Source organism: Dreissena polymorpha, chromosome 11 (genome assembly GCF_020536995.1).
Source record: "Dreissena polymorpha isolate Duluth1 chromosome 11, UMN_Dpol_1.0, whole genome shotgun sequence".
NCBI lineage: Eukaryota > Metazoa > Mollusca > Bivalvia > Myida > Dreissenidae > Dreissena > Dreissena polymorpha.
This window is the reverse complement of record NC_068365.1, coordinates 70,870,956-70,898,828: the sequence shown is the minus strand read 5'-3', so window position 1 is coordinate 70,898,828 and position 27,873 is coordinate 70,870,956. Positions and strand designations below refer to the sequence as shown.

The 27,873-nt window shown below is 40.0% G+C and overlaps 3 protein-coding genes across 13 annotated transcripts in view; 2 read left to right on the top strand and 1 right to left on the bottom strand.

Moving 5' to 3' along the window:
* Nucleotides 1–18,643, bottom strand: part of LOC127850464 (uncharacterized) — a 35,002-nt gene extending 16,359 nt beyond the window's left edge. Inside the window, exons 1-5 of one of the 2 annotated variants that reach the window (XM_052383512.1) lie at nucleotides 18,561–18,643; nucleotides 7,095–7,249; nucleotides 5,041–5,191; nucleotides 4,066–4,211; nucleotides 295–345 (exon numbers count right to left, since the gene is read on the bottom strand). In XM_052383512.1, the coding sequence (XP_052239472.1) occupies nucleotides 295–345; nucleotides 4,066–4,211; nucleotides 5,041–5,191; nucleotides 7,095–7,196 (450 nt within the window). In that variant the 5' untranslated portion in view covers nucleotides 7,197–7,249; nucleotides 18,561–18,643. Of the gene's footprint in view, nucleotides 1–294; nucleotides 346–4,065; nucleotides 4,212–5,040; nucleotides 5,192–7,094; nucleotides 7,250–18,478 lie in introns of both variants that reach the window. The other variant, XM_052383513.1, reaches the window with a different exon arrangement.
* On the top strand, nucleotides 9,592–18,412 carry LOC127850461 (uncharacterized). 9 transcript variants are annotated; one of them, XM_052383499.1, is made up of 3 exons: nucleotides 9,592–11,359; nucleotides 11,468–14,995; nucleotides 15,104–18,412. In XM_052383499.1, the coding sequence occupies exons 1-3, from the start codon at nucleotides 10,666–10,668 to the stop codon at nucleotides 16,258–16,260; spliced, it is 5,379 nt and encodes a 1,792-aa protein (XP_052239459.1). In that variant the 5' UTR covers nucleotides 9,592–10,665; the 3' UTR covers nucleotides 16,261–18,412. The 9 variants fall into 9 exon arrangements, with proteins under 9 accessions (XP_052239459.1, XP_052239463.1, XP_052239460.1 ...); XM_052383503.1 differs by having other exon boundaries at nucleotides 9,592–14,635; nucleotides 14,924–14,995; XM_052383500.1 differs by having other exon boundaries at nucleotides 9,592–14,635; nucleotides 14,744–14,995.
* A 1,384-nt stretch (nucleotides 18,644–20,027) lies between the features above and the next one.
* Nucleotides 20,028–26,258, top strand: LOC127850463 (uncharacterized). 2 transcript variants are annotated; one of them, XM_052383510.1, is made up of 5 exons: nucleotides 20,028–20,179; nucleotides 21,608–22,628; nucleotides 23,471–23,614; nucleotides 24,105–24,200; nucleotides 25,646–26,258. In XM_052383510.1, exons 2-5 carry the CDS (start codon nucleotides 21,846–21,848, stop codon nucleotides 25,982–25,984), a joined length of 1,362 nt encoding a protein of 453 aa, XP_052239470.1. In that variant the 5' UTR covers nucleotides 20,028–20,179; nucleotides 21,608–21,845; the 3' UTR covers nucleotides 25,985–26,258. The 2 variants fall into 2 exon arrangements, with proteins under 2 accessions (XP_052239470.1, XP_052239469.1); XM_052383509.1 differs by having other exon boundaries at nucleotides 23,471–23,626.
* Nucleotides 26,259–27,873: the final 1,615 nt, after the last annotated feature.

The window sequence follows — 27,873 nt, the reverse complement described above, 5'->3', positions numbered from 1 at the left end:
AACATGAAAATTGGGCATTAAATTTGACTTCTACAGTGTTCACAAGGTTTTTTATTTTTTTAACCTAGTGACCTAGTTTTTCACACAGCATAACCCAGTTTCGAACTCAGTCGAGGTATCAATGGGCCAAATGTTCTGACCAAATTTCATGAAGATCAGACAATTAATGTGGCCTCTAGAGTGTTCACAAGGCAAAATGTTGACGACAGACGACGCACGATGGACAAAAAGCGATCACAAAAGCTCACCATGAGCATGTTGTGCTCAGGTGAGCTAAAAAGGATAACAACTTACATAAAACGGCCGGTCACTAAATCCTATTCCTGCTCTGTCATAAATACACACCTGAAAAAACAACACAACAGCATTTTATTTCAAACACTTCATACAATCATTTGACTTCATCAATCATACAATTGAGGCAAACTCTTGCAAAACAGGGCTTATTGCATGTGCATAAAGTGTCATCCCAGTTTAGTCTTTGCAGTTTGAACTTACGCTTTCATGTTGTTTTTTTGTCAAAAGAAAATATCATCTTTGCAAACAGAGCTCCAGATAAGAGGCGTATCTGCTTATATACGCATTAAAAAAATAAGAAAACGCATTAAAAATCTGCCCAGTACGTAACAAAACGCACTACAAATCTTGGTACGGATTTTTAATCGATTAAAGTGTGTAACCGGTTTAACCAATAATCTGGTTGAGTTTTCAGTGTAAGTAATACTTTGAATCAAATGTAAGTCAATAAAAATAAGCTTGTAATAAAAATGGCGACTCCTCATGTTTGTGGATCAAAAAAGGGATGTTATAAGCGACCAGCGGCTCCTGCCGGAATATTTGTAAAGAAATTCTGTTCATATCTTCATTTTAAATTCATTCTGTTTGCATTTAATAATATAAATAACAAATAATACTATTTCTAGATTAAACACGCCATTTACTTTGTCAGATTTCTATGGAAATTGAAAATACCCCTAAATATTCCTAAATACCCTTTTTGGCTGAAACAAAGGAGTAAAATTATTTTTATCAAGGGGTGAAATACCCTTTAGACTTAATCCTTATCTGGAGCTCTGTTTGCAAAAATATCAATTTCAGAGAAAAAGCAAACATAAGTCATCAGAGCACAAGCTTATCTGCGACACAACTTTACACATATGCATTCAGCGATTTATTTTCGCCCTATTGGGAAAAGTGCCGCTACAAGCCAACTTGGGAAAAATTAGCAAGAAAAAAACTAAAATTTGGAAAATTAGTGTATTTGATTTTTTGCGCCCAAATACTTTAAAATAAGCTGTCAATATTATATTTACTTAGGTTCAGCCAATAGAGCTGCATAGCAAAACTAACTTAAAAAAACTTATTTGTTTAATATATAGTCTATTTAAACCTTCCATTGGGAATTTTTCTACAGCAATTTGGAATATGTGTTTTTTTCCTAATTGGGAAAGTGTTGTTATTGGGTACTTAATAAAGATGGAAAAACTCACTGTGATCAGTTCAAAATAGGGCCACCCAAGGAGCATTACTGTTTTTTTTCATTAAAATCTGCTAGTAAAGATGATGCTTGAAGATATTCAAACAAGAGATGTGTTCGTCAGAAACACAATGCCCCCTATTGCGCCGCTTTGAATTTTTTTTTATTTTTTTGACCTTTGACCTTGAAGGATGACATAGACCTTGAACTTCTACCACTCAAAATGTGCCGCTTCATGAGAACGTCGCTTTGAAATTTTATTAAAAAATTTGACCTTTGACCTTGGTTGATTGAAACAAGAGATGTGTTTGTCAGAAACGCAATGACCCCTACTGTGCCGCTTTGAAGCCATATATTTGACCTTTGACCTTGAAGGATGACCTTGACCTTGAACTTCCACCACTCAAAATGTGCAGCTTCATGATAACGCCGCTTTGAAAATTATTATTTTTTGACCTTTGACCTTGAAGGATGACCTTGACCTTTAATTTCCACCACTCAGAATGTGCAGCTTCATGAGAACGCCGCTTTGAATTAAAAAAAACAAGATGTGTTTGTGAAACACAATGTCCCCCTATATGACGTTTGACATTGTAGGATGACCTTGACCTTGACCCTTCACCACTCAAAATGTGCAGCTCCATGAGATACACATGCATTTCAAATATAAAATTTCTAGCTTAAATATTGCAGAAGTGACATTACATGAGCAATTTTGACCCATATATTTGACCTTGAAGGATGACCTTGACCTTTCACCACTCAAAATGTGCAGCTCCATGAGATACACATGCATGCCAAATATCAAGTTGCTATCTTCAATATTGCAAAAGTATTCATAAAATTAGCGATTTGGGCCACATATAATTGACCTCTGACCTTGAAGGATGACCTTGACCTTTCACCACTCAAAATGTGCAGCTCCATGAGATACACATGCATGCCAAATATCAAGTTGCTATCTTCAATATTGCAAAAGTACTCATAAAATGAGCGATTTTGGCCACATATATTTGACATCTGACCTTGAAGGATGACCTTGACCTTGACTTTTCACCACTCAAATTGTGCAGCTCCATGAGATACACATGCATGCCAAATATCAAGTTGATATCTTGAATATTGAAATACTGCAAAAGTGTACATTAAATTAGCGATTTTGACCACATATATTTGACCTTTGACCTTGAAGGATGACCTTGACCTTTCACCACTCAAAATGTGCAGCTCCATGAGATACATATGCATGCCAAATATCAAGTTCCTATCTTCAATATTACAAAAGTTATTGCAAATGTTAAAGTTGGCGCAAACCAACCAACCAACAGACCAACCAACCAACAGACCAACAGACAGGGCAAAAACAATATGTCCCCCACTACTATAGTGGGGGACATAAAAATTACCTTTGACCTTAAAGGATGACATTGACCTTGAAGTTCCACCACTCAAAATGTGCAACTTCATGAGAAACACATGCATGCCAAATATCAAGTTGCTATCTTCAATATTGAAAAAGTTATGGCCAATGTTATAGTTTTCGGACGTACAGACGCCATATATTTGACATTTGACCTTGAAGGATGACCTTGACCTTCACCTTTCACCACTCAAAATGTTCAGCTCTATGAGATACACATGCATGCCAAATATCAAGTTGCTATCTTCAATAATGCAAAAGTTATGGCCAACGTTTAAGGTTTTATTCGGACGGACGGACGAACGGACATACACACATACTGACTGATGGACAGTTCAACTGCTATATGCCACCCTACCGGGGGCATACAAAGATAAGCCTGTGAAGGTACAGTTGAGCTTAAAATTGATATTCTTTAACAAAACAAGATAAGTAAAATTGTTAGGCCTAAGAAATATCACGTGTGATAACCTGATCCTTCCACAGGAGGGAATCCCGTTTATATATATAGCATATATATTTAAAAAAAAACGGGATTCCCTCCTGTGGATACTTCCTAGTGAAACCTGTTGACCCTTAAATAGTTTTTCACAAAAATTACAGATTTTGTGTTTAAGACTACAGATGAAAAGATTATACCATTGAAGTGAAGGCAATTGTGTGGGTTTTGGCATGTAAAATGCAAACATTTCAATGCACATTGGCCTTTTCCCTCAACAAGTGTATACAGATATTCTCTAATTGGTACATCAAAGTAAACAATCAGTTTTCTAGTGTTGTCACAGAACAACATCGTACAAAACTATTGGTTTGTAAGTGTAGTACCGGGTATTCAATACCTTTTTTATATTCTCGTAAATTTAGGCTTAAGAGCAGAACTTAAAATAGTACCTACACCAGGGCTTTTTTCTTGATTTTGGGGAAAGGGCCTTCCATTTTGGGGGAAAAAAATATTGACAAAACTGAGAAAGGAGAAAACATTTCCTAAAGTAAGCTTTAAATATGGGGAAAATTTCATCATTTTAAAGAAATTCTATTTTGGAAATGGGCCTTTCTCTTGAGGGAAGGGGCCTTTATAAGGCCTTTGCTAAAGAAGGAAAAAAAGCCATGATGCACACACTTATTCCTTTATAGAGAAGAAACTGCCACTTTGTGTGTCTATGCTTACCCTTGTGTACTTTGCAATTTTAGGTGCCACCAGAGCCCACGCGTCTGAGCTCATTCCGGTCGGGGCATCAAGCACAACTGTGGGAGACCCCTTGCCCTGACACGAAAGAAGCAGCTTCTGTCCCCAGCCAATGTCATATAATTCACCTAAAACACACGGTGATTATTTTAGCGAATATCTCACTGTAAACATATAGTCATTTGATAATTTGTTTGAAAACTACAACACTGGGATTTTTTAGCCTCTTACATCATATTATGTACAGTTATATATTTTGTCCCTTGTGTGATTGAGGCTTGAGGAAGGCTGTAAACCTACAACATTACTTAAATGCACACTTAATTACCATTTTGTTTGATGAATAAAATTTGAAAAACGATTATACAACTTCATACAATTACAGGTTTATCGTTTTGAGCAGAAACAGACCAGCATAATAGTTGCTAAACCTTAAACACGATCCATTAATTTCTACACTGCACTTTCCAAAAATCTGAAAACAAAATTATCAAATTGGACTTGGCTTTAAAGGCAAAAAGATACTTGTTACCATTCAGATTATGCCCAAATAACTGCTAACAGAAAGGACTTCGTACCCAGGGTGTTTTTTTTGCCCGATTTTCCAATATGTTTCCCGATATGTTCCAAATCCCAAAAAGTATACTTTTTTCCCAAAATGTGGCCAAAAAGTCCCAATTCCCCCCCCCCCCAAAAAAATTTTTTTTTTATTTTTTTTTAATTTTATCTCAATTTTAATTCAATTACATCTAACAGAGTATTATAGGATTTTGTTCTTTTAATTTGAATGAGTACAAAGAGTTATGTCAAATTTAGTATTTTCCTAATCAGTGGACTTTTGGTGTGGAAAAAAAGGCTAATAAATTTGTTTTCCCAATTTCATAAAAATGCCGATAAAATTCCCAATTCCAAAGCCATGGGCTATCTTCCCAAAAAGTGGAAAAAAAACCCTGGTACCATCTGGTTTCAAGGCTTCAGACTCCCTCTGAAGAGCAGCATAGTTCAGGAAGGGTGGAATCACCGCGAGAAAAATCAAGAACTTGCACAGCGTGAGAAAATGACCAAAAACACCCTTTGACTGAGCTTCTTTTATCTTCAGTAGTCTTGACTGAAAAATAAACATTATAATCTCAAAAAAATAATGAACAAATCAAGGAAACCAATCAGGACCGTTTTATAGTTTTAATGATTTGTATTTGATCGAAAACAAATCGAAATAAACAAGTCAATCAAAACAGGAAATGATTATGGAAATGGAAAAACAAATTGCAATAGATTTTTGGTTGTTTTAGTTGTACCATTTCCCTCTGTACAGCGTTTGTTTTGAATTAATAAATTGTGACATTTTAAAAAGTGCAGCAATATAAGTAAGATTATACAGACACCAGTTCTCTTCAGTGTCTAATTAAAAATTTACGGCAGCAAAATGCGGACAGGCTAGGACACTTTCATTAATGGCGTGTGCACCAAATATTTTATAATTAGTTACTCCACCCAAACACTCTGGAAAAGACGTTGTAAAGATTAAAGCCTCTGTAACGCTCAAAATCAACGAAAATTTCATAAAGTATTTCGTAAAATAAAGTTGACACCTAAACAATCAGTGTTTCTTATGGTGATAGCCAAAATTTTAACGCTAGATGTGTTATGATTACATAGATTTTTGTAGATACAAAAAGCTCATTTTTATTTATTTGTGACACAATTCCATTTTAATTTCCCGCGAATATATCTATTCATATGACACACGAAAACTTAAATGTTACCATGTTAGTGTTCATGTGTCGTATCAATAGATATCGTTGCAGGAAAATTAAATGGAATTACCGGTAAATATACAAACAAAACAAACAAGCATTTTGTATCTAATTATCTACAAACATCTATTTTACCAGACCAAATCTGGCATTGAAATTTCGGCAATTGCCATAAGGAACACTGATTTTTTAATTGTTTAACTTGATTTAACGAAATATTGTACACATTTTCATTGATTATGAGTAGTAATGGGGCTTTAAATAGCGCATATGAGAACAGCTTCTGAAATATTCAGCTGAACCCACAGCGATGATTCCGTGTGTGTAAAACAAATAACATCGTTGAACTGATTTACACAGGCTTGTCATTGATGGAGAGGGTTTAAAAAAGTGCCTTTGAAGGCAAATAACGCATCATCCATGATTTGTCAAAAGACAATTTGTTTTAAGTTAAAAACAATAATTGACAATGTAAATTTATTACATTATTAATTGAAGTAAGAATTGCTGAGAAATACCAAGCCCAAAATAAGGAGCTCATCTCATCCAAAAATATACATTTAAGTTCTAAAAAGTCAAAAACTAATTGACAAATAGTGTGAAGGGAAAACTCTAATTGTTACAAAAAAGCTTGTAGAGAAAACTAATTGACATGATATCTTATCTGTTGCCTTAAACATCATTTATAAACTTCGCAACGATTCTTAGAAAGACTGGCCACTGGGTCATACAAATGAAGCCATATAGTGAGTCATAACATTGAGTTTGAAAACCAAAAGCCATGATATTCTACGTTGCTTTATACATATCACTTATCTGTAAATAACCCATTACTTTTTACATAAATAAAAGCAGTCATGCAAATAAGCACAAACCCTGCACTGGTTGATTGAAACAAGAGATGTGTTTCTCAGAAACGCAATGACCCCTATTGTGCCGCTTTGAAGCCATATATTTGACCTTTGACCTTGAAGGATGACCTTGACCTTTCACCACTCAAAATTTGCAGCTCCATGAGATACACATTCACGCCATATCAAGTTCAATTTTCAATATTGCAAAAATTATGACCAAGGTTAAAGTTTTGGGACAGAATGACTGAGTGACAGAAAAGTATATATATGGAGATTGGGAAAGGTCCGGTGCTAAAATTGGGCAGCCTCCTGTAGGCTTTGGGAAAGGTACTGTTCCCCAGTACTAGTTAAAAAAGGAAAAAAAACAACGCCAGAAACAGCAATGCATTCTGACACTTACTGAAAGCTTCTTTTTATTTTCTTGTTTTTCGGATGGCAATTGATCATTCCCATTTTCAGAAGTTGGATTCTTTTCCTTTTTTCTTTGCCTAGTTTCTGTCATCTTCTCCGTAATTGTAAACAACAGATCCAAATAATGCAGTTTTTCAACAAGATCTGGAAAGCAAATTGAATTAGAAATCATTCACAGTGGAGGAGACAACAATGCAGGGAAAGCTCTACTGCAGTCTTGAGGGCCTTCAGCCCATGGCTACCTTTGCAAACTTTGAATGCAGGGAAAGCTCTACTGCAGTCTTGAGGGCCTTCAGCCCATGGCTACCTTTGCAAAGAGAGCCTTATGCAACACTTTATTTTTAGTATTGTGTGATTCTCTCATATTAAGCATCTCCTGGTATCGATCATTCGTTTCACAAGAGATGTGTTTGTCAGAAACACAATGCCCCCTATTGCCCCGCTTTAATTTTTTTTTTTTTTTAATTTACCTTTGACCTTGAAGGATGACCTTGACCTTCCACCACTCGAAATGTGAAGCTTCATGAGAACACCGCTTTGAATTTATTTTTATTTTTTTGACCTTTGAACTTGAAGGATGACCTTGACCCTGAACTAAAAATGCCGCTTGATTTTTTGTTGACCTTTGACCTTGAAGGATGACCTTGACCTTGAACATCCACTACTCAAAATGTGCAGCTTCATGAGAACAACGCTTTTATTTTTTATTTTTACCTTTGACTGATTCTTGGGTGCGATGGTTGGACGGTATTTCAAAAATAAAATAATAAAAATAAATATTTGTGTTTTTTAACCGTTTCAAAAAAAAAATTGGGGGTGGGGTGGGGTGTGGTGGGGGGGGGGGTATAGTGTGAGGGTGTGGTGGAGGGGGGGGGAGGGCACGGGGGATGGTTTGGGTGGAGTATATTGTGGTATGTCAGGTAAGAGTAGTTTTGTCAAAGTATCAATCAAATCTAATCATAAATAAAAATGTTATGGCAATTTTAGCAAAATTTAATAATTTAACCTTGAGAGTCAAGGTCATTCAAAGGTCAAGGTAAAATTCAACTTGCCAGGTACAGTAACCTCATGATAGCATGAAAGTATTTAAAGTTTGAAAGCAATAGCCTTGATACTTTAGAAGTAAAGTGGATCGAAACACAAAATTTAACCATATATTCAAAGTTACTAAGTAAAAAAGGGCCATAATTCCGTAAAAATGACAACCAGAGTTATGCAACTTGTCCTTTTACTGTACCCTTATGATATTTTGCGAGTGTTCCAAGTATGAAAGCAATATCTATGATACTTTAGGGGTAAAGTGGACCAAAACACAAAACTTATTTTTTTTTTCAATTTTCTAAGTATAAAGGGCCCATAATTCCGCCCAAATGCCAGTCAGAGTTACATAACTTTGCCTGCACAGTCCCCTTATGATAGTTAAAAAGTGTTGCAAGAATGAAAGCAATAGCTTTGATACTGTAGGAATAAAGTGGACCTAAACACAAAACTTAACCAAATTTTCAATTTTTTAAGTATAAAAAGGGCACATAATTCTGTCAAAATGCCAGTCAGAGTTACATAACTTTGCTTGCACAGTCCCCTTATGATAGTTAGTAAGTGTTGCAAGTATGAAAGCAATAGCTTTGATACTTAAGGAATAAAATGGACCTAAACACAAAACTTAACCAAAATTTTCAATTTTTTAAGTATAAAAAGGGCACATAATTCTGTCAAAATGCACGCCGGAGTTATCAAACTTTGCCTGCCCAGTCCCCTCATGATAGTAAGTAAGTTTACCAAGTTTGAATGCTATAGCATTGATACTTTCTGAGCAAAGTGGACCTAAACGCAAAACTTAACCGGATGCCGACGATGACGCCAAGGTGATGACAATAGCTCATAATTTTTTTTCAAAAAATAGATGAGCTAAAAAATACTTTCACCTTATTTACAGAAAATTTTACATCAAATCATTGAAGATTCTAGTATAAGAGTGCATGCACATCATGGCAGACAATATACAACATGTGTTAATTGGGAAAACCCCTGTTCTAATTGGATGTTAATTGTATCAAATCTTTAAATACTTCAGTGAAGCAAATTTGCTAAGTGAAGTTGGCCTTACGCCTATTGCAATTGAGCACTATGCCTTTCCAGTGTGACGTCTTGATATGAGGTAAAAAAAAAACACAGTGGATTTATTGTGGATGCATTTGGTACTTTGAGTGATTCAACACGCTGCAAATAAACAATTTTGACATGGCTTTAACAGAAATTAAATAAATCTTTTAAGGTAAATAGTTTATTGCTGCATTTTTCGAATTAATTCAGTAATTCCTTTACTCGTTTTGTCAAACTTATAGCAGATATTGGGGCATTACACAATTGATGTATCAAATGCACATGCAGAACGTGTATAAATATATAATTTATATTACTTAGATATAATAATCTAAGTTAATCTGAGCATCAAAAGAAAACCAGGAGTATTTTTATAATATTGTAGTGCCAGTGCCACGCCCCCCTGCAGAGTGGTACCCGGCTTGCGTCGCTCATGTGACGGGACCATGCTGCATGATGTGGAGCCAATGGGATGGACGCAGATGCCTGATGGGATGACCATGCGCTCTTGCTACCGTGTCCGCGGACGTGTGCAGACGTGTTCCCTGAGGTGAGTATTACCAGGAGGATAGATGCCCTGATGTAAGTATTTCCAGGAGGATAAGTGTATTAGCCTGTGACGTAAGTATTAGCCTGTGACTTAGTGTCTTGCCCTGGAGGTTTAGCCTGTGCGTGGGGTAGGTATTCCCAGGAGGATCGGTGGTGTGCAGCCGACGACGACGACAGCAGACGAGTGTTTCCCTCGAAGTGTGGACTGCCGAGGACGACGTCTGCCATCCTGACAAGGTTTCCAGTCGACGACCATGTGAGTTGTCTAGTATAGTGTCATTGCTAGCGGTTGTGTAATCGTAGAAGAAACCCACTGAGAGCTAACTGAAATAAACACCACAATGGTGTCAGAAGCGGGATTTAGTGCAGTCGTGTTTTAACGGTTAGGCTGATTCCTTGCAAAAGTCGGCATCCTGTGTTAAAATCGAACCACGAATCGTATTTAGTTTGTATATTTTTCCAATCCAATTGTACCGTAAAGTGGTCTATGCTAGACATGTGTAACGCACCAGCCGTCTATTTTTAGACGTGTTGCAAGGTGACCACGTGGTCTCACTGCTGGAAAACCACGCTTGTCTGCATTCGAGGTCGCGTGATCATTGGTGCGGAGTAGTTTTAAGTGCACTAGCTGACCTGAATGTTTACATTGTTTGCGTCGCTGTTCAAAATGTAAACAGAGTACGAGAAATCGGGTTTTATGAGCAAGTCCGTCTGTAGCATAGCTAGACCAGCGCGTGTTGGGTAGTGTTTTGTTTTGGATTGGTGTTATGGATATGGTTTAATAATTCTTTTGTTGCAATTAATATTTAGTTGTTTCATTGAATTTTGAAATAAATTAATAGACGTATTTTTTATTGTGCGTGCTGTGTTTCTTCATTTTTTTTTGTGTGTACTGTGCTGCATTAGAAATGAGTAGCCCAAATAAGTCTCCGGGTCTTGTACGTGTAAATTTCGACCCCCCACAAACTTTGATGTTGATCTCCGGAATAGGGCCCAAATTGGCGCGGATCATTGTCCAACTTCGACAGGAATCAGGTAACTTGGACCTGGACACCTTGGAGGTCCTGATTAGGCGGCCCCTAAGTGAGAGGGAGTTAGACCAGCTGGATTTTGCAGAAAATCCAATGCTTGCAGCGACGTCCCAGTCCAGTGGAACGGGAGAACACCCAAGTAGGTCCAGGGCCCCTGAGCCAATGTTTGAAAGCACGCCATACCTAAACCAGGACCAGATGAAGGCAGAGCTAGCCTCTCAGATATCAGATTTAGAGGCGGAGATCACTCGATGGGAGGAGTTCCCGGGGATATGGAGCGATTTCCTTCCCCAGTTTGCAAAGCCTTTGTTCCCCAAGCGTCTGTTGTTTCAGCCAGATCCTGTGGTGGTGACAGGCATGCCGATACTGTCTGATGTTGCATCAAGCGCCCCCGCCCCGCCCCAGTCGTTAGGTTTGCCCCAGATGAGGGCTGGTAGGGCAGATTACAATGTGCCAGCACAATTTAGAGAGACGTCCGCAGAGCATTTGGGACACTTTCGGGCCCCAAGAAGCCCTCCTGCTCCTATAATGCGTCCTTGTCCAACCCATTTCACCATGCCTAGCAACCAACCTGTTGTAAGTGGCGTCCCATTGTATAACAACCAACCTGTTGCAAGTGGCGTCTCACTGCCTAGCAACCAACCTGTTGTAAGTGGCGTCCCATTGTATAACAACCAACCTGTTGCAAGTGGCGTCTCACTGCCTAGCAACCAACCTGTTGTAAGTGGCGTTCCGTTGTTTAACCACCAACCTGTTGCAAGTGGCGTCTCACTGCCTAGCAACCAACCTGTTGTAAGAGGCGTCCCATTGTATAACAACCAACCTGTTGCAAGTGGCGTCCCGTTGTATAACAACCAACCTGTTGCAAGTGGCTTCTCAATGCCAAACAACCCACCCGTTGTGAGTAGTGTTCCCGTGCAAAGCACCCTACCGGTGGTTGGTAATCTCACAGTAGCCAGCAATTTACCTATATTAGGTAATAACCCTGCACACAACAATCCACCCGTTGCAGGTAACCCTACCCTACTCAGCAGTGTCCCCGTTCAGACAAGCCCTCCGGTCCCAATTAACCCCCCGTCCCAGCGGGATCGGGATGTTTTGACCAAGCTGCCAAAGAGCCTGCTATTTGATGGATGCAGCAATTGGTTGTTGTTTAAGAGGAAGTTTGAGCGTTACGCCAGAATGCAAGATTGGTCTGACGAAGAATGCGATGATTGTCTTGGTTGGTGTTTAACTGGTAAGGCGGTGGACTTTTATGCATTACTGACCGAAGGAAGGGAGACGTTACCTTACGCCGAGCTTATGCAGCGGCTGCAGGAGCGCTTCGGCGCTAAGGAGCTCCCTGCTACGGCTCAGGGCCGTTTCCAAGTTGCCCATCAGGAAGTAGGCGAGTCCCTGGACGATTGGTCCGATCGAGTGCTGACGCTGGCAACAACGGCATTTCGTGATCTGCCCTATGCGTACGCCACTGAGCAGGCAGTGACGAAGTTTTGTCACGGTTTGCTTGACAAGGAGGCCGCCAAGCATGTAAGCCTGCAGATACCCACATCGATGGGAGATGCGATGAACATGATGAAGATATATAGCCATGTTCTGTTGGCTTGCGCCGCGGCTCCGAGGGATAGCCAAGAGAGTGAGCGAGTGTCGAGGTGTGTTCATGAGGTGAGAAGAGCACCCTCTCCAGATACAGTAATTGGGTCGGCGGTCGACAAATTGACCCAGGTGGTGGATCGGCTGCTGGGTTCTGTGGGGCAATTATCGGACTCTTGTGGGAGCCAGGACGATGATTCTCGCGTCAGACAACCAGTTCAGGTGTTCCGTTCCGATGAAGACGAGGGATTGTATGGCGAGTATGCAGCCGAAGGTTCCAATGAAGACGGCGCCCAGAACCGGGGGTTCAACAAGCAACGCCACGTTAGGTGTCACGAGGGTACAGGTGGCGGCTGTCCACGTGGGCATCGGGACATACATGCCTACGAAAGGGGATCCGGCCCAAATGCTTACCAAGGGAGCGGCGCCGGTAACCGGCGAAACAACGGGTACCGTAGTGGGTACCAAAATTCAAATGTCCGCCCCGAGGGATCGAAGCGAGGCAGGTATGGTTCAAATTGGGGCGAGTATCCCGGGATGGCGAGGCGGGACATATCGTGCTTGTTTGGTGATTTGGAACATTTCCGGTGTGATTGTCGTGTGGGCGCCGGGTCCGTTGCCAACAATGAGTCGATACCGATGTCAGTTACCGAGGCGGCGGAGCAGCAGAGTAGACCGGAAGTAGGTCGCGTCAACCAGTTGGGTTCAGCTGCGCAGTTTTGTTTGAAGGTTCAGGTTGGTGACGTAATGGTTGATGCAGTGATTGATTCGGCAGCGGAGGTCAGCCTCATCTCAGATCGGGTCTATAAGGCCATGAAGCAGCCACCTCCCAAGCAGCGTGATGTCAAGCTGTTGATGACAGGGAGGGATGCCTCCATGCAGGGTTTTGTTGTAGGCCCAGTTAAGTTAAAGATTGGTAACTACTGGTATCAGCAACATTTGTATGTAGCCCCGACAGATGTCGATATGCTACTTGGTTTCGACATTTTGATGAATCCGGGCAGGGCCATAATCAATATGGCAGAGGCCACTATTATTTTTGATGGGCAGGTTTTGAGCCTCGAGGGGGGAAGCCTACAGCATACCGACCACGTGCATGACGCAGTTCCGTTTGCGTTGCCGACAGCTTCAGAAGTCGTCCGGGATCCACAGATGGTCACCGATGAGAGCACTGAGCGGGACCATGGGGGTTCTAGTTATGTCGGTACGTTTCGCGTGCAGCGGGTGGCGGTCCAGTCCGGAGTTAGGGCCACCCCGACCGCCGGACATGCAGATCCGGCTGGCGTCACCGCGGAAGACAGCCGGGAGAAAGCGTCCAGTTGTGGTGTCACCGCGGCAGACCGTCGGAAAAGGGCTTCCGGTTATGGCGTAACATCGGAAGTCCGCTGGAACAGTGCGTGCGGTTACCGAGTCTCCACTAGTAACATCAAGCTGCCGACCGTTCAAGAAGTTGTCCGTCACATTGGGGTGTGCACCGACGAGAGCACTGAAGGAGGCAACGGTAAGACTGGCGGCGTCGGCGGCAGAGAAGACGAGTTCACCGAAGGCATCGATGATGCGGTTCCGTTGCAGCTACCTACAGTTTGCGAAGTTGTCCGTCACATTGGGGTGTGCACCGACATGAGCACTGTAAGGGGCAACGGTGAGACTGGCGTCGTCGGCGATGATGAAGACGTGTTAACCGAAGGCGTCGAATACGCGGTTCCGTTAGTGCTACCTACAGTTCGCGAAGATGTCCGTCACATTGGGGTGTGCACCGACATGAGCACTGTAAGGGGCAACGGTGAGACCGGCGGCTTCGATAATGCGGTTCCGTTGGCGCTACCTACAGAAGATGTCCGTCACATCGGGGTGTGCACCGACATGAGCACTGTAAGGGGCAACGGTGAGACCGGCGGCTTCGATAATGCGGTTCCGTTGGCGCTACCTACAGAAGATGTCCGTCACATTGGGGTGTGCACCGACATGAGCACTGTAAAGGGCAACGGTGAGACTGGCGGCGTCGGTTATGCAGTTCCGTTGGCACCGCCAACAGTGCGCGAAGTCGTCCGTGACATTGGGGTGTGCACCGACGTAAGCACTGGAGGGGGCAATGGTGAGACTGAGGACGTCAGTGACGAAGCAGCAGCAGCCAAGGGAGACAACAGTGGCAAGCCGGATCCTGACCAGCAGGGATTGTCCAGTTTTGAGAGCACAGAAGAGTCGTCTAGCTACGGGAACTCCGTCGGCATAGTCCTAACGGGGTTGCCCAAGAGACCTGTCGGCATAGTCCCGCAGGAGTTGTCCAGTTTTCAGAGTACGTCAGAAGAATCGTCTAGCTACGGGAACTCTGTCGGCATAGTCCTTACAGAGTTGCCCAAGAGACCTGCCGGCATAGTCCCGCAGGAGTTGTCCAGTTTTCAGAGAACGTCAGAAGAATCGTCTAGCTACGGGAACTCTGCCGGCATAGTCCCGCAGGAGTTGTCCAGTTTTCAGAGTACGTCAGAAGAATCGTCTAGCTACGGGAACTCTGTCGGCATAGTCCTTACAGAGTTGCCCAAGAGACCTGCCGGCATAGTCCCGCAGGAGTTGTCCAGTTTTCAGAGAACGTCAGAAGAATCGTCTAGCTACGGGAACTCTGCAGGCATAGTCCCGCAGGAGTTGTCCAGTTTTCAGAGTACGTCAGAAGAATCGTCTAGCTACGGGAACTCTGTCGGCATAGTCCTTACAGAGTTGCCCAAGAGACCTGCCGGCATAGTCCCGCAGGAGTTGTCCAGTTTTCAGAGAACGTCAGAAGAATCGTCTAGCTACGGGAACTCTGTCGGCATAGTCCTTACAGAGTTGCCCAAGAGACCTGCCGGCATAGTCCCGCAGGAGTTGTCCAGTTTTCAGAGAACGTCAGAAGAATCGTCTAGCTACGGGAACTCTGCCGGCATAGTCCCGCAGGAGTTGTCCAGTTTTCAGAGTACGTCAGAAGAATCGTCTAGCTACGGGAACTCTGTCGGCATAGTCCTTACAGAGTTGCCCAAGAGACCTGCCGGCATAGTCCCGCAGGAGTTGTCCAGTTTTCAGAGAACGTCAGAAGAATCGTCTAGCTACGGGAACTCTGTCGGCATAGTCCTTACAGAGTTGCCCAAGAGACCTGCCGGCATAGTCCCGCAGGAGTTGTCCAGTTTTCAGAGAACGTCAGAAGAATCGTCTAGCTACGGGAACTCTGCCGGCATAGTCCCGCAGGAGTTGTCCAGTTTTCAGAGTACGTCAGAAGAATCGTCTAGCTACGGGAACTCTGTCGGCATAGTCCTTACAGAGTTGCCCAAGAGACCTGCCGGCATAGTCCCGCAGGAGTTGTCCAGTTTTCGGAATACGTCAAAAGAATCGTCTAGCTACGGGAACCCTGTCGGCACAGTCCTTACAGGGTTGCCCAAGAGACCTGTCGGCATAAACCCACAGGGACCTTCCAGATTCGTAGAGTCGTCTAGCCATGGGAATCCTGTTGGCATAGTCCAACATGGATTGCCCAACTTTCCCACTTCCATAGCCCATCAGGGATCTTCCAGGTTTGAATCGTCCGGCTATGGGAATCCTGCTGGAATTGCACCTAGGCCGAGCAGGGATTGCCCAGTCAGGGGAGTAAATCGCAGTGAGTCGTCCAGTCGCCGGTTTCCCTCTGGTAACACCCAGAGGAACCAGTTTAGTCACGGCGACCCCTCGGTAAACCGCCAGAGCAGTGCGTGCGGTTACGGAGTCGTCGCGAGTGTACGCCAGAAGATCTCGGAGGATGGATCTCGGGGACCTTTCAGGCGTGGCTCTGAAGGGTGGCGACCCTCAAGTTCTCGCCGTTGGGAGCGGTCCCAGCGGTGGAAATTAAGTAAGTGTGTAAGCGAGCGTGGGGGCCTGAAGTAATTATCTATTTAAAGGGTGGGGGTGGGTACCTTTAATAGTCTTCTCTCTCTGTTTTTCTTGTTTTATTTTAGTTGTGTTTTGCTCCACTTAGTGTCAGTGAAGTGTAGATTCCATTAGCCCTTTATTGGCCTCGCCCACCAGTCCATTACTCTTTTGGTTCTTTTTATTTGTGTATGGTCTCCTGTGAGTAGAACTCACTGGTAGGTTATTTTATTTTTTCTTGTTTAATATACCTTCTCTTTCTTTAAATAATTCAGATATTTTCTGTAATGCAAAATTTGGCTGGTAGGATGTAGGTGCACGTTGGCCACTGTAAGGCGGTGGTTGTAGACCTGACACTCATACCTCGGCTTCCCCTTTTTGTGTACATCATTCGTGTACTTTTATCATTTTTTCTTGTCTATATCTATTTATTCATGTTTCCCTGATTGGGAGTGGATATGCTGAAGTTGGTATTGCCACCCGGAAATAAATAGAGAATAAATAAAGATCATTATATTTTTGTTATTAGATATTAAAAAATACATTATTTATAATAAATAACTAAAAAATACATTATTTATATATTAACATTTATATTATTTCTCTTTTCGTGCCTGGACCGAGGGTGTGTTTTCACCCAAGTGTAACACGCTTAAGGTCGTAAATAGGTACGCGTAGCCTCGCTAAATACTGGCGGGTAGTTGGCGGCAGGGCGAGAGATTCAGGCAGTAATAAGTTGCATCTAGTGTAGTCTAACGGTGATCTCTTTCAGCCCACTATCATTGGTAGTTCTCTGAAAATCCGGACTTGTGAGCATGTCAGTGCAGTGGGAAACTGTTGCATACCACTCCCTGTGGTGTTATTGTTATTTTAATATTAGTAATAATTCTTGTTATTTACAGCCACCGCCATGGCGATCAACATAGTTGTGCGTAACCCTGCACCCCCCAGTCTCCAGTACATTATGTCAGTGTTTCTTTTCTGTAGCGTGTTTTGCTGTCTATCCAGGCCGCTGTAATGGTTAATTTCAATGCTGTAGCTGTTTGCAGCCGAAGGCTGTTAATTGCTCCACTTTGTAGATGAACTGGCAGGGCGAGCCCATTTATCCCAGAGTCCCTTCTTTCTTGTTTTTGTAATATTCCTGATTTCGTCTATGCACGAGTCGCCCACTGCAGTACACTATAAATCAAAATAACACTGTTTGCAAAAGTTTTGTAGATATTCTTGTCCAGGAACAAAATAATAATATTAGATGTTAATATGTCTATAACAAAATCACAATAATCTGTATGCATGCATATTAAAATATTCTTGGTGGTCGTACGAAAACCGGCCAATGGGTTAAAATTAGTTGTGGTCTATCTAGGGTTGAGGCCCCCATTCTGCGCACGTTGTGGCGTGCCTGTAGTTTTGAAACAATTAGGTTGTCCCGACTTTGGGGAGTCTGGGCACTGTCATAGTTCCGCTAAGTCGCTGCGTCTAGGCGTACATCGCATGGCAAAGGCGCCCTCCTTGCTTACGAAAGGGGCATTGGGGTCCGAGAGATAGTCAATATACTTCCTCGGGTGCGACGGGACGTCTGTGGCGGACTGACTATGACATTCAGTGGGACGATTCCTTTGTGAGTATGGGGTCGTCCCAAAAAGAGAAAAGTGAGGGGAGTGTAGTGCCAGTGCCACGCCCCCCTGCAGAGTGGTACCCGGCTTGCGTCGCTCATGTGACGGGACCATGCTGCATGATGTGGAGCCAATGGGATGGACGCAGATGCCTGATGGGATGACCATGCGCTCTTGCTACCGTGTCCGCGGACGTGTGCAGACGTGTTCCCTGAGGTGAGTATTACCAGGAGGATAGATGCCCTGATGTAAGTATTTCCAGGAGGATAAGTGTATTAGCCTGTGACGTAAGTATTAGCCTGTGACTTAGTGTCTTGCCCTGGAGGTTTAGCCTGTGCGTGGGGTAGGTATTCCCAGGAGGATCGGTGGTGTGCAGCCGACGACGACGACAGCAGACGAGTGTTTCCCTCGAAGTGTGGACTGCCGAGGACGACGTCTGCCATCCTGACAAGGTTTCCAGTCGACGACCATGTGAGTTGTCTAGTATAGTGTCATTGCTAGCGGTTGTGTAATCGTAGAAGAAACCCACTGAGAGCTAACCGAAATAAACACCACAATATCCGAATATTTTATCCGGACTAATAATACACCATTGAATTTACAATAAAATAATAACTGACCTGATTGAAAAATAAAAAATGCACAAAAAAAGTTGAGACAATAGCAGTTGGTTAGCAGTAAAATAAAATTAATGTTATGTACCGATAAGATCTTAGATAAAATTAACTCTTCATAATTTCTACGTGTGCTAGTTGTTGTTGTTGTTGTTGAAGTTCACAAACAACAGACGATCATTTCCGGTTTTGATAAACGTTAGATTACACTAATTCCTTTTCCCACTATGTCCCATTTAATAACTGCCAACTTTTGAAGATTGTCTTGCATTTTCTACAGTGTATCAAACAATAGGCAAACAAAATTATATTTATATTAAAATATTGTCCCTTATTTAATTAAACCTCTTTAATTAATACCACTTCTTTCGTTGTGAAGTTGTTCCGCAAATAAGGTTACAATAAGTGAGGGTCCGGAGTATGTCCCAGCACTCCTACATGCATAATTAACTCCTTACTAAACGCACGAACGTTAGGACAAATTTTGAATTGTTTCTGTAATTGCAGCATTTTTTTATTTTATATATTAAAGTTTGACTTTTTTCTTTGGGGGAATACGGAGTACTTAGACATAGTGTGCACGGGTGCTGTCCTGTTTGGTGTCCACTAGGGCCGTTACCATGCAGCATTTGCAGTGTGGAAGGGTCACAATTTAGAAAAAACAACAAAGGTCATTCAAAGTTGGCGGGGATGCAATAGAAATGTATCTAGATTTATGTAGACCAATTATAGATATATTTACTCACATGTTTATTAATTGATCTTAAATCAAACGAACGATCGGAAGGAAAAGCGTAGCCATCATGGGATAATAATCTTAAAATGAATACGCACTTTGAAATTGTCGAATCCATGCAGTGATGTGAAAAAAAATGTTCGCATGTGTCATACATATGGAGCGTTGGATAGGCTTGAAATAGTATTTATTGACTACGGTATATATCATAATTGCAATCGTGTATAATAACGCATGCGTTATATCAACACTAGTAATTCACATTCCTTAAATATGTAATAAACGCCATTAATGCGTTTATGGGAAAGTTAACTTATATCTGTCTTTGTCTCTGATCAATATTATGAAATAAATTGCTGTATAAATATATTTTCCGATTTTGTTGTTATAAAAGTATACACTATACGGTTTGATTCGTGTGCTCGTTCCTTCAATATTTATGGTAATCATTAGTGCACTATTATTTTTAATTCAACTATTAAGAGATAAAAGAAACATAGAAACATAATCTATTATTTACGTTCCATTATAACATATATGTTTAATCGGACACATCATCAATATGATACGTATTAGAAAAAGCCCCATATTATAATTTTTGTACAATAAAAATACATACTGAGCAGTATTTAGGTAACAAACACACCTATCCAATTAAAACAATCTGGAATACCAAATGCGTTGAAATTTGTCAATTGGTTTTCTCCCCTAATGTTAGTGGAGCTGCGTATTTTCTAAATGGGCAGTCTCTTTCTCTCTGCACAGCTATCGATATTTTTCTGTCGCCTTACTGCACAGCCTAGCCATAATGTCAAGGCCGGACAATATCTGATACACGTAGATCAAGCCTGCGGGAACAGATGTCTGTTGCTCCTATACAAGCAATAAACCGTGATTTGTCAGTGATGGCGATTCCGATTTTCTATTGCATCTGGGGTGACGGATTGCTGATTTTGTTTCCATGAAAACAGGTTGGTGGATGCATTTCTGTTGGTGCTTTGTTTTTCAAATGACAATATGGTTGCTGTCATGATAATAGTTTAGGTCTATGAGCTGTGTTAATTTTAATCGTTGCGTTACAAATATCTGCCATATGGAGGGTATTCCTTACAACGACGTCAATCGTTATTGATCATGAATACGCTATACATTATTAATATCTTGAAATCTGTTTTAAACGACATACCAGATAATGTTGATTGCTTGTAAAATACCAATTATACACGCACATTAGGGTTTTATATCTGTATGTCAACTAATGGCGTGATATATGTGATAATTCGAAATAAATGTCAATCACTTCGATAAATGCATCTGAACTTTTTGCGTGACATTTGTAAATATTCCAAGCAAAAAGCACTCGTATTTCAAAAAAGTCATGAACATCAGAAAAGTCACGAAGATGATTAAATGGCAAAATAACGTAGATAATTTCTTGGCGATTTGTTTACTTTTTATCTTCCCCATATTAAATTATCAGCAACCATTTGCTTGCGAATGTTTACATAGGTATATATGTCTTTGCTCAAACCATAAGCCTTCTATGAAACAGATGTTACCATATACACTACTCTTATGATAGAAACTCTATGTGACATACTGCATTTAATTCATATGTAAAGGTAAAAGGACACAATCTATGGTCTTACGTTAAGACGTACGAATTTAAACATGCAAATCTGTACAAAATGTCATTTCTCGTCGTACTTATACATCGTTATAACACTGCATGCACGAAACAAAAACAAAAGAAATACAAAACACAAAGTCAATTAATAAATAATATTTTTCGATCATAGTTTGATGTCGAAAAACCAATTGCCACATGTATATATAGATGCGTAAGATTTGATAAAACGCGTCTTAACTCCGTGATTTTACAAGAAACTATGCTAGAAAATATATAGACTTTATTTGCATTAATGTAGGAGAGCCATATGTTTCTGTTTTCCGCCCATCTTCAAACAACGTCCATTCATCATAATAATTGCAGAAAAACACGCAATTGATTTCCTTGATTGTCTATAGAAAAAAAACAGGTTAATATGATTTAAAATAAAACCCAATTGCCACCAAGATCACAGTTCACAATAAACAGGATGAACATTCCTGTATATTTTAGCCAGCGATCAATGCATGGTTTTCTAAATATTTGAAAAAAATGTAAATGAATGTAATATTAGCGCCATCATAAATTTACATGTCATATATGGTGACATATTAATGTTCAGTAATGCAATTTCCAAATTGTACGAATTTAGAAGTATTTTATATTTCAACAGTATATACTAAGGTTTTATATACTACTACTGGGTTAATGTTTAGAATTATGTGTGACCAAACATTATCCAGACGCAATCTGATCTTGATAATTACTTTATTCACTTTCTTGTTTCTAGAAACCTGGAAGACATCCAATAATACAAAGCAAGACACGTCGCTTAATGTAATTATAAAACGGCACGCCAGTAGAAGACCATGATTTTCGATCTGTTCAAGCGGCTTTATCGGATCTTTCGTTTAATGAAAACTACTACGGCTATTAGATAGTATTTGTCAGACACAATATTACATATATGCACTTGGAACAGTGAAAAATAAACTCATTGTTAAGTAGCTCATTCTCTTGAAACCACAATGTCCGTGGACATAGAGAAACAAGGTAAATCCTTGCTGAATGAATCCAGTTCATTATCGCTTAACAATTCATTCGACAGTCTTAATCGTTCGGGCGATGATTTTGTGTTCGATGACGACATAATGCTCTCACCCGACGCAAGGGCGACGTGCGATGACAGTTTAGAGGAAGATTGCATGGAACCTAAAACGAAACATAGCGCAAAAAGATCTGGTTATTCGCCAGGTAAGGTTTTGTCAAAGAACAGCCACATGTCTGATGTAAACGGCAACAAGCAGCTATGTATAGAATCGTCTGAATCGTCTGACTTAATTGAACATGGGGTCAACTTAATAGAGAGTCAGTCAAAGCAAAGGAACACGATTTCGAAAAGTAAAACCTACGATGTGCCCAGATCTGTCTACCACGCGCAATGCGTAGGTAGACACCGACACTCTGACGATATTGAAAGCAATATAAGCATGTCCACGTCTACAAGTGGAACCTTGAAATCGAGCAACAGCACTGACGGTAGAAACCACGTGTTCCTGAATTCCCACGAGTGTATGGTTGTGCCCGGATGTAGCAAACTACCCAGGGAGACCATTGCGAGTAGGTTACGGTACGAGAAGCAGGGAACGAAGGAGGAACTCTCGCACGGAGTTTATTTGACGCCGTCACAGAGGAAGGACATTCTAATAAGAGATCTGAAGCGTCAAATTAAGGAGTTCCAAGTTATGTGTGAGGAGAAAGACAGGGATATATCTATGTACAAACAACACGTGGACGAGAAAACGTCAAAGGTCTGTTACTCCCTTTAGTTCAAACCTATTTATTTTGGCTTGATTTCATCGAAATCGAACGGCTTATTGATACGCTCTCCGTTCCGTTTTCTTGTAAGAATCATTAATGTGTGTCTTTGGGTGAGATCTTAGAACGCTCCCACAATTGGAATCGACCGTGGGGCCTCCCGGTCACTAGGCGGATACCATATCCACGGCGACAAGTTTCTCCCTTTGGTATCTTTCATTTCAGTCCACATAATGTTTGATCATTTTGTTTGGAATATGCATTTGATGATGTGTCTTAATTGTTGCTTTAATGACGTAACATGGCATAAATTATTTGTATTATAGCAAACATTGAAACTCCAGAAACTCTTATCAGGAGAGCATTGTTTGTTACGATCCACTACTTTAACAACAACATAATACCAATAATAAACATACCATAATCAAAACTTGGACCAGCGCTCTGGTACGGTCAATGCACAGAATTAGAGGTTTTAAAACGTCGTGTTGATTATGAGAGATATCTCCTGCTCGTTAATTTCGTTATGTTTTATTTTATGTATATTGGTTTATTAAATGTTCGTGCCCAATTTTATTTAAGACACAATATTACATTTTTTTTATAAAACCAACGTTTTTATGTATAGAAGTCAAGACATACCCATGGACCCAAATTGTCAGAGAATTAACTAGCAAAACGCTTTACCAAACATGATAATACCAAATATACCAATGTTCATGAATATGCATATACAGTTCACTTGCAAGTTGTAGATATATCCGCCCGACAAAATATATTCATGCATTAGACTAAATAATTATTTTAATGTATACTTGTTCTTTACTTCTTTCAGCTGGTTCAAGCAAAGGACGCCGAAATTATTAAGCTTAGAGACGAGCTTCGAGAAATGAAAAAAAACTATGATGATATCGCTAACTTTTGCGAGGAATCGGTCACTGCAGCGTCTGAACTTGAAGAAAAAACGGCAAAGCTGAAGGTAAACCAAGCAGTGAGTAAATTTACTTAGCACATAATTCTTATTGTTTTATTATTTGTTCATTATCGTTGCTAGCAAATTTTATTCATCGCCCATTTTCAAAATCCACACAAGCATCAATGATTAAGGTGAACTCAAATTATCAGCACCAAGATTTGTAAGGTTATATCGCAGATGTTCTTTTTGAGGAATGCCAATTTACAATTCAATTTTGCCTCCTATGCAATTGCAAGTTTAGGGTTTTCGGTATAAATTGTTCATGGTATTACGTTCATTGTTTCTTTGCATGAACATACACTTACACGTTTACAACTTTTTGGTATCAATTGCTCACCGTTGAACGATGGCACAAACCTAATTTTGTGTTTCACGTGGATTCATTTTCATTGACTTCTTTTTACATTAACATGACATGAAATGCAATAACAAATTTACTTGTGTTGGTATCGATTGCTTACCGCCAATCGATAGAAACAAACATCAATTTCAGAGTGACATGGATGACAGAGAGAGGGAGCACCAGAAGATCTATCTCGCCATGTACAAGAAAGGCAAAGATTGCGCAAGAATCGAGAGGGAAGAAGAGGTATTAACATTGCGTCCATTGAGAGCTGGAAGCTGATATCAATTTTCAACCATTATTTCCCTTTTCCGATGACACATTCTGTATACGTCCACAACGGCGATGAGTTCTGATTTTACTATGGACGTGCGTCTGCCTGTCTGTCTTCGAGTCCGTCCGTCTGTCTGTGCAAAAAACAGAGACCTGTGAAATATTCCTAATTTTTTTTTGCTTGTGCAGTTTTTACTACCTCGTGAAACGTTGCTTAATTATGTCTCCAGTTCAACTTAAAATTTCGGTTAATCATTTGATATGACTTTCTTCATTCTTCGACATGCGGTATCTTTAGACCTTAAGTGTACTATTGAATGTCAGAACGGTGTACAAGTTACAGCTTTCCTAGCACATAACCTAACAACATTTTGTGTTTCCAAGGGTATATTTAGCTTTCGTTATAACTTTCGTAATGGAGCACCACAGTACCTTATACAGCCTTTTGACACAATTATCGGTGACACTTTTAGGCTTTTACTGTGATTTGTTTTCGTAATATACGGGTTAGACAATTTTATTTCATTCAATAAGTAATGATAAAAGCAGATTACCTTAATAATTAAATTATTATCACACAATCCGCTGTTGCAGCAGCTAGATTTATTGGACTTCGGGAAGAAGTAAAGCAATACATCCTCGGGACTATGTCTGTTTTCGCTGACCCTTGTGTAAAATTAAGAATACTTTGTTTGTTTTGTTTTTTGATTTTCCGCCGTTCTCAACAGTATTTCAGTCATATAACAACGGGTCTTAGAAAAGATTTCACAACCAATCACAACGCAAGTAATTTGACCGGGCCGGGGATCGAATATACGACCTCGGATTTGTAGTCACGCGCTTTTCCAAGTCAGCTAGCCGACTATGTTAAAACCCTGTTTAAAACGAAAAAATATGATAATGCATTCTCTAGCTGATGTGTAGCAATTGATTGAGAAGACAGAATCCGTGTAAAGGTGATCATCAGCACTGGAAAACCAGCTTTATGTTTACATATTGAAAGCGAAATGCCCTTCCCGTTCAAACAACACAGATGCTTCTCTTTCCAAAAGCCATCATTCGCATAAAGTGTGCATCATATCAACTTATCTGCTATATCTTGTTACAAAGTCTATAAACGAGCCAGCTTGTCGTAAAATGCCATCTTTCTAGTATTTACTGAGTGCTGAACTATCCAGTTATATATAAAAACCTGTTGCACTTAAACTCGTTGATAAGCGCAAAAATAAAGATTGCATATTTATACATAAATATTTCCGCAAAAAAAGATAACATATTTATACATAAATATTTCCGCAAAAAAAAAGATTGCATATTTATACATAAATTTTTCCGCAAAAATAAAAATTGCATATTTATACATAAATATTTCCGCAAAAATAAAGATTGCATATTTACACATAAATATTTCATTTCAGCTAGAAAGATTGGCCGCTACCGGCAACAGCTGCAGCGTAACAATTTCTGAGCTTGTGAGAAAACTTGCGTGGACTGAATTAGAACTGGCCAAGTGGCAAACATTAAAACGTCAGGAAAGCTATACTGAGGCCAAAGAACCAGATACCGAAAGTTATACCACCCTTAGGTTCCTTAAGGATTCCTTCTTTCATTACATAACAGATGAAAAAGATTCCGATCACCATTTGAGAGCCATTATCAAGATTTTCAAGTTTTCTGATGCCCAAATGGAGAAGATACGAGAAAGTCGTATAGTTGCGACCATGGACAAGAAAGTAAAACGGAAAGGAAAGAAATAAAAGCAATTAAATCACGAAACCGCAGGACATGATTCACCTGCAGCATTACGATTACAATTGACTAAGTGTGAAATAATAACGCCCGCCTTCAATCCTTTGTGTTAATTGTTTGTTAAAACATAGCATGCTTTGTAAATGTTTGATTTGCAATTATTATTTTTTGTGCTCCCAGTTTACAAACAAAAGACGGTTTCCGTCTCGTGTTTCTTAGTGCTGAACATGTCCATGTGATTTATGTTATGCTTCAGTATTCAAATTATTTATTGTACACTGAGTTGTCTTGTTGTCCGTTTTATTTGAGGACCTATGAATTATGTCTCTTTAGGATCAACAGCCATTTCTCTAAACTGATTGAACGATTGCTGAGAGTACTGTTTCAATTGCATTAGTATATTCATCGACGCGCGAACGTTACAACAAATTGTGAAGGGTCTTACATCCCAAATGTTTGATAGGTCAAATAAGAAAGATAAGAGTATGAACAAAGGCCACTTTAGTTGCACAAGCAATAGATAAGTCTTTTGATTGACGCCTTTATTTTGCAAAGATGATACATTGTAAACGGTATGACTGAGCACCAAACTCTCTAGACAGCGAAACAAATATAGGCACAAACACTAGTGGTGCAACAATACGGCAAAACCCATATTACAAGTTATAGAGAAAGAGTTAATCCCAATTACAAGACGTATTGAATACAATGAATACATGTTGAAAAGAACTAGGTAGTTTAAATCTTAAAAAAATCTTAGTTGCCTACCATGTTAAATGCACATCTCATTTTTAAGAGTTACTTTTTGTATCAATGCAAACTGATTATTGAAACGACTAAATGTCAATTTGCTTTATTTTAAAAATACTTTCAAATGTTACGTGCAGTTCATTTCACTGAAGTAACATTCTGATACATGAAAGGAATACATGTTTATGAAAGAAGGACTACACGGAATAAACAATTGCATAATTTATAATATCGATTCACATACTATTAACCACAGGTGGTAAGCGTGTGGCTATGATATTAATTAGTGAAAACATCATCCAATCGCTGCAAAATTGATGAAGTATTGGCTGTTCAAAGCGATGCACCCTGTTTTCGGGTGATTTCGAGTTGAATACATTTGATAGTGAAAATATTTTTGTTTTCATAAAAGTTGATTTTCGATATAATATGATTAATTATCATTCAAAATTATGTTTTCACTAATTAATATCATAGCTACACGCTAACCACCTTTGCTAGTAACAAGTATGGACGTTGAACTTGCGTAATATCTATTCAATTTTAGCTATACTAAAATATGTGTCGATAAAAATACTTCTTAAATTTATAAACAAAATACACCCACAGATTGCTGGAATGAGATTGTACCAAATGGATTTCTTAATAGCGATTTGTGCTGTTCTAATTAGTAATTACAGAACATAATAAGACACCTATCAATATGTCGCATCCATCTGAATATAAATGTTGGAAAATTTGAATTAAGTGTGCATTCCCGTTATCGTTTATGCTTTGATCAAACTGAAAACGAGTGGCGCTGCTGTTTTACGACGATACATCACGATTGACCCTTAAAACGAATTAGCCATGAGAGGAATGGTCAACACAGCTATTTTGTTTATTTAACTCGGTGTCAAACATGAAGAAGAATAATAACTCCAAATTGATGTTTTTTCGCCGATCATTTTAAACAAGTTATCGTATAAATACATTTAATATTAGAACTGTTGGTGCATGATGTGTTTACAATTATTCATAGGTAACAATAGTAGTAATCATATTTTTAGGGATGCTTCGGAGTCCGGTCTATGAGATGTATCTCGGCTTGTACCGAGATAGGCCGATGCCCGTCTTCACCAACCGATTTTTAGACTTAAAAAAAACA